The sequence below is a fragment of the Vigna umbellata genome, chromosome 11 (assembly GCF_029865625.1).
Source record: "Vigna umbellata cultivar VRB3 chromosome 11, Vumbellata_1.0, whole genome shotgun sequence".
In the NCBI taxonomy this organism is placed as follows: domain Eukaryota; kingdom Viridiplantae; phylum Streptophyta; class Magnoliopsida; order Fabales; family Fabaceae; genus Vigna; species Vigna umbellata.
In genome coordinates, this window is record NC_142175.1 from 30,532,022 (window position 1) to 30,554,188 (window position 22,167).

The 22,167-nt window shown below is 33.2% G+C and overlaps 3 protein-coding genes across 4 annotated transcripts; all 3 read right to left on the reverse strand.

The window, feature by feature from the left end:
- Nucleotides 1-3,918: 3,918 nt before the first annotated feature.
- On the reverse strand, nt 3,919-6,658 carry LOC148191513 (sm-like protein LSM1B). The gene is made up of 5 exons (XM_088101475.1): nt 6,228-6,658; nt 5,307-5,375; nt 5,111-5,226; nt 4,966-5,028; nt 3,919-4,215 (listed from the first exon to the last, which is right to left on the reverse strand). Exons 1-5 carry the CDS (start codon nt 6,286-6,288, stop codon nt 4,138-4,140), a joined length of 387 nt encoding a protein of 128 aa, XP_087957601.1. The 5' UTR covers nt 6,289-6,658; the 3' UTR covers nt 3,919-4,137.
- A 2,893-nt stretch (nt 6,659-9,551) lies between these two features.
- On the reverse strand, nt 9,552-12,833 carry LOC124834371 (sm-like protein LSM1B). 2 transcript variants are annotated; one of them, XR_015783079.1, is made up of 6 exons: nt 12,409-12,833; nt 11,608-11,676; nt 11,413-11,528; nt 11,263-11,325; nt 10,767-10,993; nt 9,552-9,791 (listed from the first exon to the last, which is right to left on the reverse strand). XR_015783079.1 is itself a non-coding variant. In XM_088102500.1 (5 exons), exons 1-5 carry the CDS (start codon nt 12,467-12,469, stop codon nt 9,714-9,716), a joined length of 387 nt encoding a protein of 128 aa, XP_087958626.1. In that variant the 5' UTR covers nt 12,470-12,828; the 3' UTR covers nt 9,552-9,713. The 2 variants fall into 2 exon arrangements, 1 of the variants encoding a protein (XP_087958626.1); XM_088102500.1 differs by lacking the exon at nt 10,767-10,993 and having other exon boundaries at nt 12,409-12,828.
- Nucleotides 12,834-15,284: 2,451 nt separating this feature from the next.
- Nucleotides 15,285-16,964, reverse strand: LOC124834370 (protein NEGATIVE GRAVITROPIC RESPONSE OF ROOTS-like). Its single transcript, XM_047309044.2, has 5 exons — nt 16,911-16,964; nt 16,732-16,807; nt 15,769-16,286; nt 15,397-15,562; nt 15,285-15,304 (listed from the first exon to the last, which is right to left on the reverse strand). Exons 1-5 carry the CDS (start codon nt 16,914-16,916, stop codon nt 15,285-15,287), a joined length of 786 nt encoding a protein of 261 aa, XP_047165000.1. The 5' UTR covers nt 16,917-16,964.
- Between the last annotated feature and the right edge of the window lie 5,203 nt (nt 16,965-22,167).

The window sequence follows — 22,167 nt, forward strand, 5'->3', positions numbered from 1 at the left end:
AGAATTGAATAGAATAAAGTGTTTTATGCAATAAATTTTGAAAAATATGAAATCAGTAATATTTACTAATTAAAATTTTTGTTATAAAATTAGTCTGAGGCACGACACTGACACTATTTAAATTCTGTCATGTGTTTTAATTTAATTGAATGAATAATTTCTTTTATATATATTACTCACTCACTGGATTCTCTCCGCAAATTTCTTGTTTTGTAGTTAGTGGTGGAAGATAATAACAGAGGTGTCGGTGTCTTTGTATGAACAGTTAAAAAAATAAAATGAAAAAAATGGTCTATTCGTACTGGTTTTATTAGGTGGTTGTTTTGACTTTAATTTCATTTTATCAGTGATATGGTCACTGTCAGAATTCAAAATACATTGTTCAAAAACTCAATATTATTTTCATTGGACTATCTTTATCAACAATAGATCTCAAAAGCTAAACCAACAATTATGTTCATGATCTCTAAAAATACAAAATTTAAGAGGCAAAAAATTTATTATTATAAAAAGTATAATTATGAGTTGGACATTATACATTAAATAGAAATAAAAAGTTAAAACAATAGACTTTTTAGCTAAAGGGAATATTATAATTTATAATTGTGTAAAAAATTCTAAATTTTTCGCTACTATTGTGTATATTCTAAGTAAAGATAAAGTTTTTTCAGTTATATTTTGGCCAAAAAATTTAATTAGCTCAACAACATCATAAACCTTATAACACTATATATTTAGAAGACAAGAATGTATGTTCTAATACTAATGCTTTCTTTAGATTTTTAAATGTAATTTTCTAAATAACTCAAACAGAAATTGATAAAAAAAAACAGAACATTACAAAATCTTAAAAAAATATTTTAATTTTTCATTTTGATTTTCACTAATTTGGATGAAAGAAAATTAAATAAATGGATTATACTTTTCATTATTATTATTCTGTCAGAACCAGTAAAATCCACGCACGTATCGTTTTAGTGGAGTTCACGTGTCAAGAGGGGGGTTCGACACTCAGATGACGGACGCCAGGTGTCAAGCGAAGAAGATCCGGAAATCAGATAGTGGAATACAGGTGTCGGCAGATGAACGGACGCTCGTTTTGACGGAGGAAGCAAAACTTGGATTTTCAGAAAATCTACTCCACTCTCTGCACACACCCTCTTTTCAGATTTCTGAAGAATCTCATTCTCTCCTCCTTCTCTCTGCATCCTCTTCATCTTCTCTCTAAGGATGCACTCCCTTTCCCTTCTCCGATCTCCATTTAGCTACCGTAGAAGCACTTCCGGCGTCAAGAGCTTCCAGACAAACCGTTCGGTTTGTGAAGCTGAACTGGTAAGTCTTTCTTTTCACCTAGTCGTTCGTTTCCTAAACATGCAAACCCAGTTCTGGGTTCCTGTGTTGATCACCATTCTCAAAATGAGTGGTTCTGATAGTGTTGGGTTGTCACTTGGTGTAGTTGGAATTGTCGAGCGTTGACGGTAGGAAAACCGGTAGTGGTGAAAGTGTATTCTGCCTCTGGGAACGTTCGTTCACGCTCAGAGGTAAGAGAAGCTTATTTAATTTAATTTGTATGTTTACGGTGTTGCATGAACGTTCGTTCGAGTTGCTAAATTAAAGTGAAGTATGATTATTGTGATATTTGACTATATGATATATGGTGGTTGCTATGTTCTGATGTATGAAATATATGAAACTTATATGATATGGATCTTATGAAGTATGAAAGCTGATTATGATATGAATGTATAAAGTTATGAAACTATATGTTAAGAAATGAGTTTGAAAACAAATGATTTTGGTATGAAATTTCTCATATGAAAGTGTACGTTCGTTACTAAACGGTCATTGACCGTTCGGTTTTTCTGGTGAATATAGTTGAAATGGGATTCTTTCATTTGGGGAGAATCCTAGTTGAGGACAAGCGTCCTCGTGTGGTAATACTATGCTTGAACGTTCGGCCAAGCACAGTTGTATCTGGGTATCCTATGCTAAACTTAAAATTTTATATCTATGTAATTGTATATTTTCGTTGTTCGTAAACACTACTTCAATAGTATCTTATTATATTTATCAAGCCTTTTATTATAAGTTTATTAGTGCTCGGTCTTACACCAAGCGCTCGTACTGAGTAGTGCTCGGTCTTACACCAAGCGCTCGTACTGAGTAGTGCTCGGTCTTACACCAAGCGCTCGTACTCGTTTCTTGTATAATCTATCTTGATGAAAAATAGCGTTCGTCTAACTTTAATAGAATTTTCTTCTCTACCGTGCTCGGTCATTGACTGACATTCAGACTTCTTGATGTAAATTCAAATAATCTAAATATTCATAAGCGTTCGTTTTCTTCAGGTGAATCCTTCTAAGTATTTTTCTCTGAAAGTCTTGAAGTGTATACGTCCATTTGATTCCGGCTTAGAGCCTTAGTATTGGGCCTAGTTCTTTCTGTGTTCGGTTAGAACTCACAAGGGTCAGTTCATCTAATTGACTCACTTTGTAAGTAACGTTCGTTCTAGTCATTCTTGCGATATACAGTTGTACTCGGTTTCTTTCGTAATCCGATAGTAACCCTCTCGGTCTTATTCTATTCTGGAACTGGAGACCTCTCTGCCTCGTTCCAAGTGTTCGTCCTCGTTCTGAGTGAGGATTGAACTTTCGGTATCTGGTGTCTTTATAAATCTTTGAACAAAAAGGAAATTGAAATGATTGAGAATGAAGGATGGAATTGAGATGATGAATGATGAAAGATGAAACTAAGATGATGAATAATGAAAGATGAAGAGAATATGATATGAATGAAATGTTGTGAATTATGAACGAGCGTTCCGGAAAGGAACGACTCATGTATGAATATTGGAATTTGTAAAGTATGACTGTGGGTATGCTAAGCGGGTTGTTCATCCTGATGTTCCGTGAGTACTCGTCTTCACGTAGAGGAGGGTAGGTCATGTGTGGGAACGACAGGAGGTCCTAGTCCTTAGGGGTACTTTAGACAGATAGGGCTAACCTCGGGTGGCAGCTGTTGAGGGCATCCCAGTTACTACATCACCTGGGTGCACGAACGCCTGTAGCTACACAGATTTCATACAGTCCAGACAGTCAGTCTAGTATTAGGCCTTGCTTGAAATGCATGATGAAATATATCGTACGTGTTTGAATGTGAGAATTGTATGTTTGTACATGAATTAAATTACATAAGCTTACCCTGTGTTTTCCCGTGTTGTTTGGTTTTGTACGTCCGTCCTTATCATTGCAATGATCATCCGTGTGGATGTGAGCAGAAGGAGACGAGCTGCTAGAAGAAGCGCTGGAAGAAGAAAATTTGGTAGAGATAGAAGTGAAGGCCGAACAATAGGACGTTCGATCAATAGTCTAGTTATAGTAAGATAGTCGTTCTATCACCTTCCCTTTTGTTAAGTATGACCGTTCGATATTTTCTTTTGTAAACCGTTCAGTCAGATTTGTTTATCTTGTACAGCTTAAAATTGTAACTCTTTCTGTACAGCCGTTCAACCATGAGCGTACGCTCGACTCTAGTGTAAGACTGATCTGGAGTATTATTTAATGTGATTATTCTATTATATAGTTTTAGACTGTATTTTTGGGATGTTACATATTCTTCCAAAAAGTTATAATTTTATCTCTGATATTAAACAAAATGTTATAAGTACTTACTTAAGAGATAAATGTTATGCATATACAATACTTATCTATTATAAACTTAAGTTTATAAAATAATTATCCTATTCTATAGCCTAAAATAGGAGTCTTAAATCATTTCCCCATTTATAAGCAACTAATGAGGTAATCAGAGCACTTCACAGTGAACCATAGTCACGTTCAATTTAAGGTTGCAATGCATTTGAACTACTAAAATACTAATTCTGCATAATTTGAAGCCTTTCAACCCAAATCCAGAAAGTGGTAAGGAATTGAAATCATGCTTATATTAATTGAGAATTTTTTGAAAGCAAATGAATGATAGTAATGATTCCTGAAGCTAATATTACAGAACAAAATTCAAGAGTATTGAACCCTCCCATGAAAGGCAACAATAGCAGAGAAAAAGAAAGCAAAATATATGAAGAACAGCCGCTATAATATTTGCGGATGGGGAAGGTGAAGGATGAATCAGGGTTCACTATTCAAAGTCAAGGAATTCCATTCTTTTCCTCATAGTCCCTTTCAGATCTGAGGCCTCCCTTTCTGCTTTCTGTGCCTACAATGCACAATCAAAGTTCCATTAAAAAAAAAAACAAAATTTCACGAGTCTGCATAATTGAATTATTGCTTAAATAAATGCAAATAATAGGACTACACCAGCAACTATTTTCAAATCATAACAGAAAACCAATGGACCCAAATATATAGTTTTAGGATTTTAATCCCATTTGGGTACCATGCCGGGTTTATAAATAGATCATCAAACTTTTAGAACATCTTTCTGCATAATTATAGTATTGAGATTACTTTTGTTCACAGAGAATTTACTCTGCCTATTAGCGTACTAAATATGATTTTATCAAAATCATACCCAGGATAAGGTTGATTGGGGCATAGAAGAGTATATAACAACATACAGAAAAAAAAAATGACAGTGTTGAGGAATTCGTTATTAACTCAATGGGATAGAATTAGGTAGGTAGGGTTCATAAGTATTTAATATAGGCCCATTCAAATGAGTACTTAGTATGTCCACTTCTTGCTCATCATCAAAATAGTTTGCCATTATTTCCTCAGCACACAGTTACTTATCAAATTATTAGATGTTAAATATAAAATATGTTCATTCCTACACACTTTAGTATAATCCTGATGCAATGAAGCTTTGTAAAGAAAAGTAGGAAAGCAATGAAACATTGACAGAGTCACAGCATACTGTATCTTTAGACAAGTGAGGGGAGATAAGGAGACAGAAAATCACACAAAGAACATAAAGTAAATAAAGAAAAAATTTAAGAATATTTACCCTCTTGATTTCTGCTGTAGAAACACGAGTCATGTGTTCGGGAAGTTCCTCCCTCTCCAAGTCCTAAATGTTGAAAGACATGTTAAATAAGATGGAAAATTAGAAAATACTTTTAGATGCAAAGGGAAGCAATCAGTAACCTTACCAGCTCACCGATTAGAACAACATTTTCTCCACGGATTACATAGAGACCCAAAGGGATGTCACAATACAGATCACCAACAATAACCCTCTCACAGGCACCCTCAAGAACTGCATTAGCTGCAATTATTGATGTGAAAATTTACAAAGTCAAACTATTGCCTGTCAAAACTTTACGTAATTTAAGGTCAAGTTGGTACCAAATTGATCAAAAGAGCGAAGTATCCCCATGAGCTTTCTGCCATCTCTCAGTAATACAAGAAGTTTCTCTACAACAACAATTATTGTCAGACCATACAAATTAGTACATAATACAAAATCAGCCTCACCTACAAGAAAAACCAAGATTAATTTAACACATTCAATGGGTTACATTGCTTTTGAACAATATCTAGCCGAAATCCCTTTCAGAAAGCCTAACATACTAAATATGTCAAAAGCAGTGTGACATCAAAACTATTCAATCACACAAGTTAAATTCAAAAGCAAAAGCAATGTGACGTCAAAACTATTCAATCACACAAATTACAATTCAAAAGCAATATTGTCCACACATCAATAGGTGATCATAAAATAGCATATTCTCATGCGCTCACTTTTACATGTGCGACTATGGCCAGAATTAGGAGATATAACAACTACAGAGGACAAACATAGAACTAATTTAATTTGCAGTACCTGAAATTCCTTCTTCCCTGATAACATTTTGGAAGAATGATTTTTTTTCTTGCTTTGGTATACATAGCTCGTAACAAACATGCACAATAGGAATCTATCAGTCAAAATCATGACCCTTCCCTTTCCCCTGCAGCCTCGTAATGTCTAAAACAATAGTCAAGCCCAACCTAAAAGTCTCAATGAAAATTGAACCCTCACTTTCCACAAAAATACAAGACAAAGTTGAACACTAAAAAAGAACTCCCCCTCCATAAACTACTCGTTTCGAACCAAGTCCACAACTTTTTACCATTAAAAAATTACCCTTTACACATTACACGATGAAAGCAAGAACCAAAAAGAAAGGCTGGGCACAACTATGTCAAGAGTGCAATCTTTCACTTAAATTATTAAATTTGAAGTGTGTATCAACATGAGAAAAGAAGAAGAAGAAGAGTGCTCACTGTCAAGATAGCTAGCAAGTGAAGTAGAAAGGTAAATATCCTCAGGGCCTGCCCAAGACATTTTGCGTTTTCGGTATCTCAAAAATCACCGAATAGCTCCTCACTAACCACAATAATGGCATTGCCAGCGCCAACTCAACTCTTTTCACCCCCAATCACTTCAATCTGAATTCACAATTCCACAGCCTCAGGTTTAAGATCGAAATCGCTTAAAGAAAGAAACCCCAGAGATCCAATCGCCGACTAGGAGTGGAAAGGGAGCCTTTTTTGAGAGGGAAACGAGAGAAAGAAAAAGGGGAGCTTGATCTTCTAGGGTTTCGAGACTGTGATTTTGGGATAGATTCAGAAGATTTGTTCAATCAAAACAATACTGCGTTTTCGCTACAATTCATTATTATTGAAATTATGGGAAGAAAAAAGATTTCTAAAATGTAATCGAAAATGGGTTTAATACAGGGTTTTGTATGCATTTATTTGCAATAGATTTACTTTTATTTGTAAAAGAGTTTAAAGATTTATTTAGAATATATTTTTATTTGCCTTTATATTATAAAAGAAATCTACGCGGAAAATTCTTATAAAACTGAATATTATTTTCTCTGGAACGACTTTCTTTCATTTACTGCCTACCTTGTAGATGTTAGAATTTATTTTTTTAATTTATTGTCAATAAGAATCTATAAATCATTTTTTGTGTTTAGTATTTTTATAGAAGTAATTTAGTTATTTTACAATAAACTTATATTAATATGTAAAGAGATTTTCTTTTGATATACATACTTTATTTTCAAATTTATCCTTTAAATATTTTTTAAATCAAAATAAATATTTTATTAATTTAATATTTACTATTTTTCTAAATATAATATTTTTTCTTAAAATTTAACTATTCTTTTAAACTAAAATAATTACTTATAAAAAAAATTCTAAAAACATGATGTAAAATAGTGAAATTATTTTAATTTACTTTTACAATTATAATAACAATAATTTATTTTTTATTATATAAAAACTAAACACACATGCTCGTGGTGGTACAGGTATTTTTGCAACAGTAACATTTCGTTTGATAATACAAAATTACTAAATAAAACATTAAAAATTTAATAATACACAACATATAGTTAAAAACATATAAATCATAATTTTGAGAAAGAGAGAAAACTTCTATACAAAACATCTAAAGAAACTATACAGTTATGTCATCACCTTATCAACTTCCATATAAATGTATATCAACACATAATTCATCTCTCACATAAAAAAGGTAATCATGTAAAAAAAAAATAACAAAACATAAAATAAGAGAAAGCATGGTAAGTTAGTGTGCAAAAACAAAATATCGTAAGATAATTAAATTTGATCATATATAAGCTAAACATTGTTGAAATACAATAACATATAAACATGCATAAATATATGACACTAGACTTAATTACCGATATACATGTCATTGACAAAGAGCTTCATTCTAGGTGTGCATTTGCAGTAATATCTATACTCAGTGTCATAAACATTGGAGTTATCACCTTACTATTTACAAGGTCACTCCCTCTAGGACCAAATAGTTCAGTGGCTAGGACCTCTTGTAATTCTCTTCCCCTACCATTCCTATATGAATTTAATGGTTGGTAGAATATCAGGATATCTCCTTTCTAAACTCTCATTAGTCAAAACATACACTAAACATCACTACCACTTAGAATTTATCCTTGAAATTCTCTCAACAACATTTCTAAACATTTCAATAACAAAATCCTCATTTTCACACACACAGTCACAATTCTTACAAACATATTTAAAGTTTATTTAAATAATTATCAAACATCCAAGAAGAGAAAGACAAATCAAGCATCGCTTAGAGGTGCCACCCGAGTGTCAAACTTCTCGTAAAAGATGTGCTCAACACCATTCTTCTCTCAAAAAGTCGGACTCAACGACACTCTTCTGTCACTCCAAGACCTAGAATTAAATTGCTTCATACCTACAGTACAAGATGGTGTTCAACAGTGATGCTCAATGGCAAAGCATTTGCAAAATTGGATGCTCAGTGGTAAAAAGGGACACTTAGTGATCTGAAGCCAAAATGTTCCCAAACTTGCACAATCAAACTTACACCTAGCGCCCAATCAGTGTCACTTAGCGTTATATCAGGTTTACAACAAACATTTCATCTTTAAGAGGCGGTGGAAGAGATGAATCCTTTTGTTTTTGAAAGGCGATAGAAGGGATTAGGATTTGAGTGTTGTCATTTCCTCTTTCAAGGAGGTAGAAAGGAATGGATGTCTCACCCGTAAAGTTCTGGCTAAGGTTGAGCATAATACTGATGAGAGCAACATCCGAATTTTGCTTGTAAGCCTTGTGAAGCAAGAGAGATAGATCCAAAGCTGCGGTAGAAGACAACTTGAATCGGTTTGTTTTGGTAAATAGGAGTGGTGTGGTGAAATAAGGAAGATGACATAGGTTTATAAAGATAATGAGTATCGGCATGAATTGCCTTTATCTGAGAAACTTATGTAGAGTCATCGAGGATATGAAGTCGAAAGTGATATTGTCTTAATCTATTAATGAAAGAGTTATTGCTTTGTAATTTATAACATCATCCTATTTATCTATGTTATTGTTGTTAACTCACTTCTATTTCTTAAGTTTGGTGTAATGTTCATATGTAATGTTTGTGTTATAGAGGAACAATTGATGATACAAATGTTATGTAGAAGCAACGAGAAAATAGAAAAGATTAAAAAGAAAAATCTTGATTAAATTTGTTATTAATAAGATTTTTTTTTAAATAATGTAATATTAATTATGAAATTTAATTCATACAATATCCTGAATTATTTATAATATGTATTACAATAATACAATATGTATTACAATAATTAAGTCGACATATTAACGGTTTTTGAAAAAAAATTTGAATTACTAGATACCTGAAATTTGAGATGTCACACTCAACACCCAAAATTTAAGATGCTACACTCAGCACCCAATCGCTCAGTACTATACCAGTTTACATCAAACTCATATTTGTGATTTAAATAAACTTGAATATGATCTATTGTTCAAAACGGTATTTATTTTTTAAAGAATTGATTCAACACAATTTTTACACATTAAAACTTATACCAATTTATTCAATTGTTAACCTAAAATTTGTTGTTTATTTGGAAGGAAACCACGTAAGAAAGGGAACCGAGTATATTTTTTTTAATGTTTTACTTAGTGATTGTAAATGTATTTATATTTTAATATTTTAATTTTAATATGCATCCTCTCATTAGAGGAGCCGTATTAATTGAGAACTTTTTCAAAGCAAATGAATGATAGTAATGATTCCTGAAGCTAATATTACAGAACAAAATTCAAGAGTATTGAACCCTCCCATGAAAGGCAACAATAGCAGAGAAAAAGAAAGCAAAATATATGAAGAACAGCCGCTATAATATTTGCGGATGGGGAAGGTGAAGGATGAATCAGGGTTGACTATTCAAAGTCAAGGAATTCCATTCTTTTCCTCATAGTCCCTTTCAGATCTGAGGCCTCCCTTTCTGCTTTCTGTGCCTACAATGCACAATCAATGTTCCATTAAAAAAAAACAAAATTTAACGAGTCTGCATAATTGAATTTATTGCTTAAATAAATGCAAATTATAGGACTACATCAGCAACTATTTCCAAATCATAACAGAAAACCAAATGATCCATATATATAACAAGTTAGGAGTGTGCTATGTTTTTATGTAGTGATAGTTCTTGGATTTTAATTTTCAACTCAGGGATTTTGATCAGAAATTATCTGTTACTTAGAGATTTCTATATTGTAAGGGTGTTTGGTTATGTTGGGTATGCAAATAGAGAATCAAACATTTGAGCATTTTTCTGCATAATTACAAATTTACAATACTGAGATTTCCTTTTCTTCGCATGAAAGTACTGCTATTTATCAGATAAAATGCAAACTATGAAGTTGTTGACTATAAATCAGAATAAATAAACATTACAATAGATGCAATAGCTAACGTAAACACCATCGTATCATTGAGATCAGTTTCAAAATTAGACCCAGGACAAGGAATACATGGCCTGGAAGAGAAGGGTACGGAAAGGCTTATCTGAATCAAGCTATTATGCCACAACCATCAACAGAAAGAAAACAACTTCAAGGATCACTTTACCAAAACACAATGAGCTAGAATTTGATAGGAAGAATTCAATAATATTTATTATAGACCCATCCAATTATCCCGTACTAGTTGAAACGGGATACGTATCATGAATCAGAAAGGCTATTCTTTGAATTGAGAATAATAAGATTCATGATCAACAATAAAACATGATACACACACACACACACATATCTATACAATCAATAACTAACTAAAAAACATATCTTTAGGATCTGCAGCCCAGTTACCTATTTATAATAAACAAAATAGAACGTAACAAACATAGGAGGGTTTTAAAAACTCACGTGACACCTTCTGCATGTGAGTTTTAAGAAAACCATGTAAAGTTTGAAGGGAGCAAAGATCCATACCCTGAATAAGCCCACACCTGACCCGTTTCTTTCCTTATCGTTTCTTTGTTCTTGAACCCGAATAAGGTCACACACTGCCCTATATCCCCTCAACCACTAGCTGGATTCAGTGTTTGCAACTCATGAGAACACCCTTGACTAGGATGCAGGTCAAACCTGCATCACATAAGGCAACGTGATTGCCTTGGTGACAGACTCCACAACATCATTGTGAGACATTTGCGTTTCTAATGAAACCCGCAACACATGTTAGCACCATTATGCTAGAATAATGGGATTCACTGAGATTGCAATTTGTGCTATACTTGAGCAAGAGCAATTCATGTGATACAGTGAGCAACTAAAAAAAGAACGATACCCATTCTGATTTGCATCGTCAACTTTCTGAATCTTGTTGAATCAGTAGTATTGTAAAGTGTATTATGTGATACTAACTACCATGGAAATATACATAAAGAGTATCCATTGAAAAAAGAAACGATTATGGAATATCTACCCTCTTGATTTCTGCTGTAGAAACACGAGTCATGTGTTCAGGAAGTTCCTCCTTCTCCAAGTCCTAAAATTTGAAATGTATGTGATTGCAAATAAGAGTGTTTGATGGAAAATACTTACGGATGCAAGGAGAAATAGTTAGTAATCATACCAGCTCACCAATTAGAACAACATTTTCCCCGCGGATCACATAGAGACCCAAAGGGATGTCACAGTACAGATCGCCAACAATAACCCTCTCACAGGCACCCTCAAGAACTGCATTGGCTGCATATTATTGAGGAGACATTATAGCAAGTAAACTTATTTCATGTAAAAACTTTACATTTTAAGAACAAGCTGGTACCAAATTGATCAAAAGAGCGAAGTGTTCCCATGAGCTTTCTACCATCTCTCAGCAATACAAGAAGTTTCTCTACAACAAAAATTAGTGCAAGGCCACAAAAGTCTATGAGAAATACATCAGCTTCACCTCCAAAGAACACTCAAATTAATTTAGCACACTAAAATTAATTTACCACACCCAACAGGTTTTCACTAATATTGAAAACTTTCTCAGAGATACTGGTACGCTAAACACAAAAGATAAGTAACATCAAAACTATTCAATCACAAATCACAATTCAAAAGCAATATCATGGGAATCTATAGTTCACCACAACAGAATATTCTTATGCCTTCAGTTTTACAGAAAAAACTACACTTTACGAGCATTTAGAGATATAGAAATAATAGAGGAAAGTTTTAGGTCCAGAGTAATCTGCAACCCCAACATGTAAATGTTCCATATACTATCTCATACAATTGTATTATATCACATAAAATCATGGCTATATATTTCCATGTTCCCCGCTTACTATATTTATTTACAGAAGAGGCTGTTGAATATCAAGCCCATCTTAATTTATTTACACTCGAGGCTATTGAAAATTACATCACCAGCTACCACCAAAAATACAAAACACACGTTGGACATTTAAAAAAAAACTCTACAACTTATTCGTTTCCGACCAACTCCACAACATTTAGCCATTGAAAATTACCAATTACACAGTACATAATGAAATCAAGTGTCCAATCCTTCATACAATTTTTTTTTTTTGAAGTGCATACCAATATGAGGGTAAGAGAAAGAGAGAGTGCTCACTGTCAAGATAGCTGGCAAGTGAAGTGGAAAGGTAAATATCCTCAGGGCCTGCCCAAGACATACTGTATTTTCGGTATCACAAAAATCACCGAAAATTTCTTCACTGACCACACCAATGGCATTGCCAGCGCCAACGCAACTATCCTACTTCAACCCCACTAACTTCAATCTGAATTCCGAATTCCACAGCCTCAGGTTTAAGATCGAAATTGCGGAAACGAAGAAAGCCCAGAAATCAAATAGCCGGGCAAGAGTGAAAAGGAAGAATCTTTGATAGGAATCGTGAGAGAAAGGAAAGGGGAAGAGTTCAATTTTCTAGGGTTTGGAGAGTGGGATTTGGGATAGATCCAGAAGAAGGTGGTGCTTCTGTGCCATCGGGTTTCGTTCAACGCGCGGTTCAATCAATGATACAATACTCTATTTTAACTAATTCATTATTTCTGAAATGATTATAGCAAAAGATATTTTTATATATAAAAAAAAGTTAAATATACTTTTAATTTTAAAATACATTTTAATTCTCAACTTTAAAAAATGATAAATATATTATTTTTAACCCAATTATCTTAATTATATTTGTATTAAATATTGTTTTAGATCAATATTTAAATTGAAAATTTTCAAATAATATAAACAACAACAAAAAAATTGAAACATTTTAATTTTATATCAAAACTTGAAGATTAAAAACATATTTAATATTTATATAAATTATATATTTAACCTTTATATAAATTACATAATAATTTTACATACAAATTTGTTTACTTTTTAATCAATTTGTAAAGTTTTATTAACTTAGATATGGACGAAAATATTGATCATTACTTATTAATTGAAAACTGTTGCATGTTTTATAGTTATTGATATAGTTATTTTTTATCTATAACTGAGTGGTTCAATTTATGAATCAGAGTATCATCTTTAACTTTAACTATGATTATAATATTAAGATGAAATACTTTGATTTTTTATTAGAAAACTCAAATCTCCAACTATTTACACTAAAAAAATTATATTTTTAATTAATGTTGAGGTGAAATGACGAAGAAAAAGAAGAATGTATGAAAACACAAAAGATGGATAAGGTAGATCAAAAGAATGTTATAGAATTGAGAAATACGTTATCCATCATTCCACATCTAAATGAAAAAAAATGCAGAAAAGCTTGTTGGAGAGAAATGCACTAGATTCTGATTGAAATATATATTTAACGTATTGAAACAAAATCTTTCATTAGTAAACTTTCTTTTTTTTGTAATGTTCATCACTTTTTTTATCTATAAATATTTTTATTCACTTATGTATCTTGAAATCATTAGACTTAACATGTTAATATTTGATTTTATCATTTATGACATTATTTTTAAATCTAGTTGATTGAAAAACACTTTTAAATATGTTAGTCGATAATGACTTAATGTTAAAAATACATTGTATATGTAAAAGCTGGAAAAAAAACCTTAAAAAACAATACTAACATAATTAGATTGAATAAACTACTAAAAGTAATATTTGTATTGTAAGTTAAGAATGACCTTAAAATAATATTTATTTTGTTGAATTTCATTAGGTTGTCAAGAATGAGATAAAATTTCACATCATGACGAATAAATATTAAAATGTTTACACTTTTTTATTTCTAAAAATTAGTATACTTAACTTAAAAAGAAACTAGGAAAATTAATATTAAAAAGTTAAGAATAACCGTTAAAATATTTGTTTTAGATAAACTTAATTAGGTTATATTTCCTGTTTAAACGGAATAATATAAAAATATTTACCTTTTCTTTTTATCTTTTCACAATTGTTTTGCCTTTGTAATTAACCTCTCTCTTTTTTTTTTTGCTCTTTCAAATTAACCTCAATTATGGTTTTTAATATTTGTGAAAAATATCACATTAAAGCATTATCATCTATGGTTGGTTTCATCACCTATTCATATATATTAAAACTCCAAAGTTTAATCGTACCTTCATTATTAAAAATTACACACAATACTTTTCTTTTTATTGAAAAAAAAAGTTTTAAAAGTCCTCGAAGACTGAAAAGACCTCTTTATATATATATATATATATATATATATATATATATATATATATATATATATATATATATATATTAATGGGTCTCTCATAAAAGATTAATGGAGATGATATAATAAAATAAGATAAGAGTCAACTTCACATAAAAAATTAATATTAGTGTAACTCAAAACCTTAAGAAAATAAATGAATTTATGAGTATTGGAAAGGATCTAATTTTGTCATTTCCATAAGATTTAAACTCACATTATTTGAATTCTCAATATTAGAATTTAATTTTTGTTTATATAAAAGCTTTTATGTTTAGTATGTTTTTTTGGTTATTTTTGTAAAATGTTTGATTACAAGATTAATGAGAATTGTAAAGAAAGAGGGGATGGAAGAAGAAGAAGAAGAGAGTGTAATAATGAAAGTATTATTGATTAACTTAATTGGGAGATGTTACAAAAGAAGGGAAGGAGGTGAGAAAGTGGAGTAAAAAAAGGGATGAGAAGTGTGCACATCACACAAATTGTCTAACTTTGCCTTACATATCACAAACCCATTCTATCATTTTCCACAACATGACTTCTTCTGCCTTTGCAGACACAAAACCATGAAAAAATAACACACTGTCTTCATTTCAAAAAATCTCATCTCCACTCCATAGCCTCCATCATCATATACATACATATATCCCTCTCTCTTTTTCATGCAATCTGACCTCAAAATACGAAAGTACTACTACTGTCAATTAACTCTTATCAAATCTACTTCTTATATATATTATACATGAACTCATCTTTACCCCAACAGCTACTAAAAGAGCTTGTAAAAATAGAAGCAGATTTATTATATCTCCAGCACAATATCTGCATCAAAGAAAAGGACACTATATATTAATCATACAAACTTAAGTCAGACACATTGTTCACCAGATTTTATATCACAAAATGCAACTTACATTCAGAATCAGTCTTCACCCATTTACTGCCATCACCACTTCTCTCGTCTGATTCATCATCATTCCTCTTCCTTGTCATCTTCTTCTCCTCTATGCACTTTGCCATGAATGATGTCCGAGAAGAATTTTGGGTGTAAATTTTCTTGTGAAGCATTGTCCTCAAAAGCTGTATATTTCATCACAGGTAGAGATTAATCTAAGATCTCAGACCACTGTTTGTTTTTAGTTCCAATCAATTTCTGTGTGATACATCACAAGGTTTTGTTAACTCTTTCTTTGAAAAACTTGTTTATGATGATATATATGAGACCATGTAATGATCTCTCCACCTAATTGGGGAAGTGAAAGATTATGAACAAAACAAAGGGTTACCTTCTCCATTCTTGACTCTTGAAGGGTATCTCTAAGGCTAGGCGTTGGAGCGAATCCACTTCTGCAAACAAATATCTTCTTCAGAAGGAAAGAAATAGATTTCTTCCCAATTGTTTTCTTTTTGTTATCTGCACATATGTCTTTGCATTTGTCAATTATCACACTCAATGTCTTCTCGATATCTTCTTCTTTATCATCTGATTCACTGCATAGCGCATTACTGATTCTCCTATCAACCTCCAAGCTTGAAGGGCAGTTAAGAAATCTGTCTAGAGGAAGCTCAGATATTTCCTTTTCCACCTTTGGTTTTCGTCTCAGGAGTTTTGTTAATTCCTTCTGTAGATTCCCAATTTCTTCAGGAGTGAAGTCTGCTATTTCCTCTGACGAGGATGGATCCTCTTGCACATTTTGATCATCTATGTTTTCTTTGATTTCACTGTTATTTCCAAATGTTCCAATTGCTAGCAAACCATGAGGCCAATCACTGAATTCCTCTCGAGGTTCTTGTTTTGCATGATCTGTGCACAAAACCAAAAGAAACCATTATTTTAAGATTCCCAAGAAAACGATTAATGTTATTCTACTGAAAGTACTCTTCGATGAGTTTTCCTCGGATCAAGTTACAACTATACTAGGATGCCTAGTTAGAACTACCAATGCCATTTTAACATTTTCAAGTGCCTAGTATCCTACGCACGAGCACCTTTGATTTAAATAACGTTATTCTGTATATGGTCTTTTGTTTGATTGGAAATGAAACTTGAGAGAGAGAGAGAGGGAAAGAGAAATATGAAAATACATTGAACATACAAACTTGTCTTCTCCCTGTCTTCCTCTATATGTTTCGAATCAAGTCACCTTCCTTCAGATAGAAGCAAGTGTGTTCTTTCATCTTATTGGTGCTAGAAACATCATGCATTGACACAAGGAAAATCTAGTTATCAGAATAATAAAAACACTTACATGTAGTAGTTGTGTGTGTATTTGGTTTTCTGTTGTCATGTTTTCCTCCAAGTTTATTTTGCATCCAGCTGAGGAACTGCAAGTGACAAAAACATTCAGATTATATAACATCAACATTTTCCTAACACTAAACTGAGATAACCAATCTCACACAATAGCAACACAAAGAGGAGACTTACCTTCATTGTGGGAGGCCTAAGGTTAAGGGTAAGGAAATGAATGAACTTAGAGTGCGTAAGCTGAAAGTACTAGCTAGGTAGCAATAAATATATATAATGTGAGGAGAAAAGGTGGTAATGATGGTTGGATGATACTGACAATGAGAGAGAGAGGCAGGTGCCAGGTGTTTTAATGGTAATGGAGTCACTTTTTAAGCAGTAACTATTAAAGTTCCTTGAGAGCAGGTGTTGAAAACCAATGAGGGTTGAGCATTGGGATTAGAAAAGTAGCTATGATGAGATTTTGATGAATTTCATGGCTTAATTGGATGTAGCTAGATTTTTTCTTTTGCATCAAGTCCCTGAACTTGACCAAACTCACTTCCTGTCTCACCACAATTTCCTACCCCATACGTGTCTCTCTTTCTCACCAAATACTTCCCCCACATTGGTTCATTCCATTGTTAAATTATTATTATTGTTACTATTTAGCTTATTGCTTTATACCCTTTTATATTTATAGCATAAAAGACATTCTCTCTTGTACATTCTTGTTATTACTTACTACTTTGGAATTTGTTTGAGTTCTCTTCCTTCATAAACAACACAGGGTTTTCAATATTTTTGCCGGTTCTTACTCTGACTAGGATGTGGCGTGTCATGGTTTTAACCATTAGATCACACAATTGCACTTTATAGGCTTGGAGAGTGTGAAAGGTGGAGCTAATCTCTACACAATCTTAACAACAGATTCATGAGCACACATAAGCAGACCTTTTAGATTCTAACCATTTTATAAAGTGCCCTTCATTTAATGCAGAGGATTATGAACCATAACAAAGCTCAAACACTGCATATATGTTAAAATAAAGTTAAAGAAACATGTATATGAATATCAGCAAAATAGATATATGGAATTTGTAGCTTAGACAATAGCACCACAATTATATTGGTTTTTTAAATTCCACTAGACTAGAATGCCAGTTAATTTTCGTACCAAGAAACTATAATTGCGCAAATAGTCGTGTAGATCTGGTAGCAGATCACAAATGCACAAGCAAAGCGTTATATATGGTAAAATTTGTGCCTAAGCCAAATCTGAAAATTTCCCATAATGGATATTTTGCAACCTAGAAATGCAAGGGCATGTGTCTTGGAACTTGAAAGAGTACTACTGTTTGAAGAGTGTGTATTGTATAAAAGGAAGTATTTTCATTAGCAATTCACTATTGTGCTCTGTGACTGGTCAGAATAAAAACAAAAGGAAAAAGACTATTGTAGTTTTGTTGATGAAATGAGTGTAGGAACTTGTGGCACACATGGATAGTTGATTTAATCTTAGTGGAAACGAGGCATGGGCAGCCAAGAAAAACAACTCAGAGTGAGGAAGATCACCAACACTTGCATGGGAATGTCTCACACTTACCAGACCAATTCCTGGATTTCACCTGCCCCAATTAGCTTCTGCTAGAGCCTACACCCCTAAACTAGTGCTTTTAGGTTATGCACATTGAATGCCTAACTAGAATTACAAGATTGCAAGTAATGTACCACATCGATGGTTCCAAAGATATGGACCTGTGACATGTGAAAAGTGCTATAATATTCCTTCTGACACTCACAGTATAATGTACAACTTGTCCATCTTAAGCAACAACACTGCTTCTTTTTAGTTGGATACATATCTATGTTCAGTTTTTGCTCCTGTTTTTTTCTCTCTTGCTTAAAACTCAAACTCAGTTTCTCTTATGATTGCTTTTACAGTTTGCCAGAACAATTAATTCTACATGTCTTGTATCCAAAATCAATTTTACCCTTTGAAAAGTACGTTTTAGAATCTCAAAAATCATCCAAACTCACAGCATTAATGTGCATATGTTCATTTTGTTTGTTAACCAAATTAACACACTCACTAACTAGTCTGATATAACTTTTTTTATAGCATATATTCTCCTTTATCAATATAAAATACCTTACAGGTTTTGTTTTGTAAGAAACAGCATTATACTTTGGACATATCTGGTTTAACTTTAGTTACTGGAGGAAAACTTTTGGTTGAACTTAAACAGGAAAATTGCCAAATATTATTAACGACAGAGGGCAAGGATTTCAAACTGCTGATAAGACAAGCACTAGAAAGTGTCCACATAACAGCACACATAGCACGAATGGTTTTTGTAGAGCAATTTAACTGCCATGTATTATACATGTGTTTTTAAAGTTTATCACAAATCTTTACTACAAATAAATAAGTGCTTGAAAACAGTAGCTGACTGAGACATTACTAATCTTAACATTTTCAGGTTATGGTTACTAACTCTTCTCTGATTTTAGATTATATATTTCTGATTAATCTTGAAGCGTAATTAATGTTGTTGATTATAAATATTATATATGTAATGTAATAAGTAACTGAGATTATAGATAAGTGATTGTGTGTAATAATTTGTGCATGGCACCACCACCCTGGCATCACGGCTGAACGCTATTCCCATCAGCTTGTGTCGGATGAACACGTGTCCAAATGGGGTCAGGTTGACTACTTGTACTTTTCTTTTCCTCGTATCATTCAACAATTATTTTACTTTGTCCCTTCTTCTCAAACTAAATACTTAACACATTAATCCTACCCTGCAGCACTTTAAATTTTCTAAGTTACTGCTAAATGTTTGGAATTTACATACACCAGTAAATTTCACTCATTCATTTTTGCTAAACAATGAATGTAAGAAGTAACAAACATCTTTTTCAATCTATTCAAGTTACATGAAAGATGATATTTTAATTTGAAAATCTGAATTCAGATATGATAAAAGTAATCTTTTGGATATAGGGTCGACCGTCTACTTAAAACAATTTCGTGGTCGTTTTTTCTAATCTTATCCTCTCTACGGTAGGGAATAGTTGTTAAAGGTGCTCGGACGCTAAAGTGAGCTCAAATTCGATCGGTTAAGCAATTATTGTTATAATAAATACGTAATAAAAAGTTTCAACAACCAAACTTTTGACCTGTATTTATAGTTTTATTTATGGATGGTGCAAGATCTAACACTTATGAGGGCACCAAGTGTCTCCAGGTTTTCTATAAATAGTAGTGCTGTCAAAATGGGATGTAACCCCGCGAGCTACCGGCCCACCACGGGTTTGAGCCGAGTTGGGTTTAAAAAAATATAATTGTTTTATGCAGGTTAGTTTTGAACCCGACTCACTTAGAACCTGGCTCATCCGTGTTGAAGCCGTGGTGAGCCAGGTTGACTCACCAACTCACCTAATTTAATTTAATTATTTATTATTTTGTGTTTCAATATTATTAGTTAGTATTTTTTTATTATATTGTACATGAGGATAAAAAAAATATGTTTCAAGAGAGAAAAATATTATAGATTTCTCTATTCAAGACTCTAATATTATAAATGGACAAGTGATACAAAAATTATCAATATTAAAAACTTATTTGTTTGCTTTTTGTGCTTATTTTCGCTTGGATTGTATGATATTTTTTTTTATTTTGAATTGTCTTTGGAGTTTAACATCGTTTTAGAGTGAAATTTATTTAGATTTAAATTAAAAAAATTATAATTTTTTTTATTTAAAAAAATTGTAATTAAGTGAGTTAGTGAGCCAACCCGTTTAACCCACCAATCTGTGGTGGGTCGGGTCGGGTTCAAATTTTTTCAGCTCAGTAATAAGTGAGTCGGGTTGGGTTGGCTCACTAAGTGACCCACCCGTGGTGGGCCAAGTCGGGTGCCCGTTTTAACAGCTCTAATAAATAGGGACCTAGTGGTCCTGTCATTTTCACAACTTTTTCTCTTGCATTCATTTCTACATCGTACCGTTTCAAATTCTTTCCAATTTCAAGGTTATAATGTTTGCATTGACACCTCTTTGAAAGGCTCCTTTGGTCGGGAGGGTAAGGGATATGCTAATACGTCATCATCATCGCTTGGGTCATCTCCTAAGAATTAGGGATCGTTCGAGCGGAGCTTGGCATTGGTAAGTAACGTCACGATACTTGTACATGTAATCAATAATGGTTTGATCAGGAACGAGGGTCAAGAGGAGGCCAAAGGGGAAAGGAGTGACCATACAATCAGGGAGATTCACGTTGACACCACCTCTAATAGGGACGACCTGAATCTTCCAAAGGCTCGTGGGTATAAGTGGGTTGCACATGAGGTTTGCGAGAACATTACCTACTTCAGATGGGGAAACCTTGCTGACTAAACTTTTATTCTGAGGGATGACGTGGATGATGATGTCGTGCACCTCTGCGTGTGCGAGGCAATGTCATGGTTGGGAGAATTCAAAGTTGGATTTCATTTTTGTTTATTCCTGTTTCTTTGCTAACCTGTTCGTGCACTTGCCATTTGAGGACTTTCAAGCTCGAGTCTTGCGGGAGTTGAATGTCGTTCCCACTCAGCTTCACCCAAACGGCTAGAAGGCTATGTAGGTGCCCAACATTTTATGCAAGGCTTTGGGCCTCACTCCTAACTCAACCTTATTCCTTCATCACTATGGCACCCATCTGATTACTCAGAAGGGATGTGTTTTTTTAATAAGCAAGATCGACCGAAACCTCTTCCAGCTTTTCGCCACTTCTTATAAGGGCTTCAAGGGAGGGTTCTTCAGGATCGTCATAACGTCCAAGGACCGCAAAATATTCTTCGATGGGAACAATCGACCAAAATTCCCTCTATATTGGACCTGAAATCCTGTTCGGTCAGACCTTTTACGAGTCATCGATGATGACCTCGAAGAATGCTCAACTCTTAGACATTTTAGAGCAACTTCCCCCAAACTCTTGACTAAAGAGCTACTTAAATGCTTTCGATCCTGTAACCTTAGTCAAGACGATTATGGTAAATAGTCTTTTCTTGTCCGATTTGTTCACAACCAATTTTTAACTTAGTTAAATTTTCTATTGTGTTACAACTATAATGGCTCGCACCAATTCTCATAACCGTAACTTCTTCAAAAAGCTACTGGATAAGCACCTTTAGTGGTGCGAACGATTCTAGGGTCATTCCGTGTGAAGGCTCTTCAGCTAGGGCAGTAAAGGAAAGTACATCGATCGATCCTATTGATGTGGCAATGACCTACCTTACGCCCATTCTCAACATTCCTTCATCACCACTAGTCTCACTACTCCTATCGATCGAGAGGAAGAGACCCACAAAAGGAAGGGCAAGAGGAAATTTTCCACTAAAAATTAACTTTAATTGGGTTTGAGATAATAAAACTCCTAAGAATATAATCAATATGTTTAAGATGTTTTTCA

Excerpts from the sequence above, each read along its gene's own strand:
- LOC148191513 (XM_088101475.1), bottom strand. The coding sequence starts at position 6,288 with ATGTCTTGGGCAGGCCCTGAGGATATTTACCTTTCTACTTCACTTGCT. Across the intron at positions 5,227-5,306 it reads TCGCTCTTTTGATCAATTTG|CTAATGCAGTTCTTGAGGGT; the intron begins GTACCAACTTGA and ends CAATAATTGCAG. Across the intron at positions 4,216-4,965 it reads CTACAGCAGAAATCAAGAGG|GCACAGAAAGCAGAAAGGGA; the intron begins GTAAATATTCTT and ends TGTGCATTGTAG.
- LOC124834371 (XM_088102500.1), bottom strand. The coding sequence starts at position 12,469 with ATGTCTTGGGCAGGCCCTGAGGATATTTACCTTTCCACTTCACTTGCC. Across the intron at positions 11,677-12,408 it reads ACTTGCCAGCTATCTTGACA|AGAAACTTCTTGTATTGCTG; the intron begins GTGAGCACTCTC and ends TTTTTGTTGTAG. Across the intron at positions 9,792-11,262 it reads CTACAGCAGAAATCAAGAGG|GCACAGAAAGCAGAAAGGGA; the intron begins GTAGATATTCCA and ends TGTGCATTGTAG.
- LOC124834370 (XM_047309044.2), bottom strand. Across the intron at positions 15,563-15,768 it reads AAGAGTCAAGAATGGAGAAG|CTTTTGAGGACAATGCTTCA; the intron begins GTAACCCTTTGT and ends TGAAATATACAG. Across the intron at positions 15,305-15,396 it reads GGTGAAGACTGATTCTGAAT|ATATTGTGCTGGAGATATAA; the intron begins GTAAGTTGCATT and ends TCTTTGATGCAG.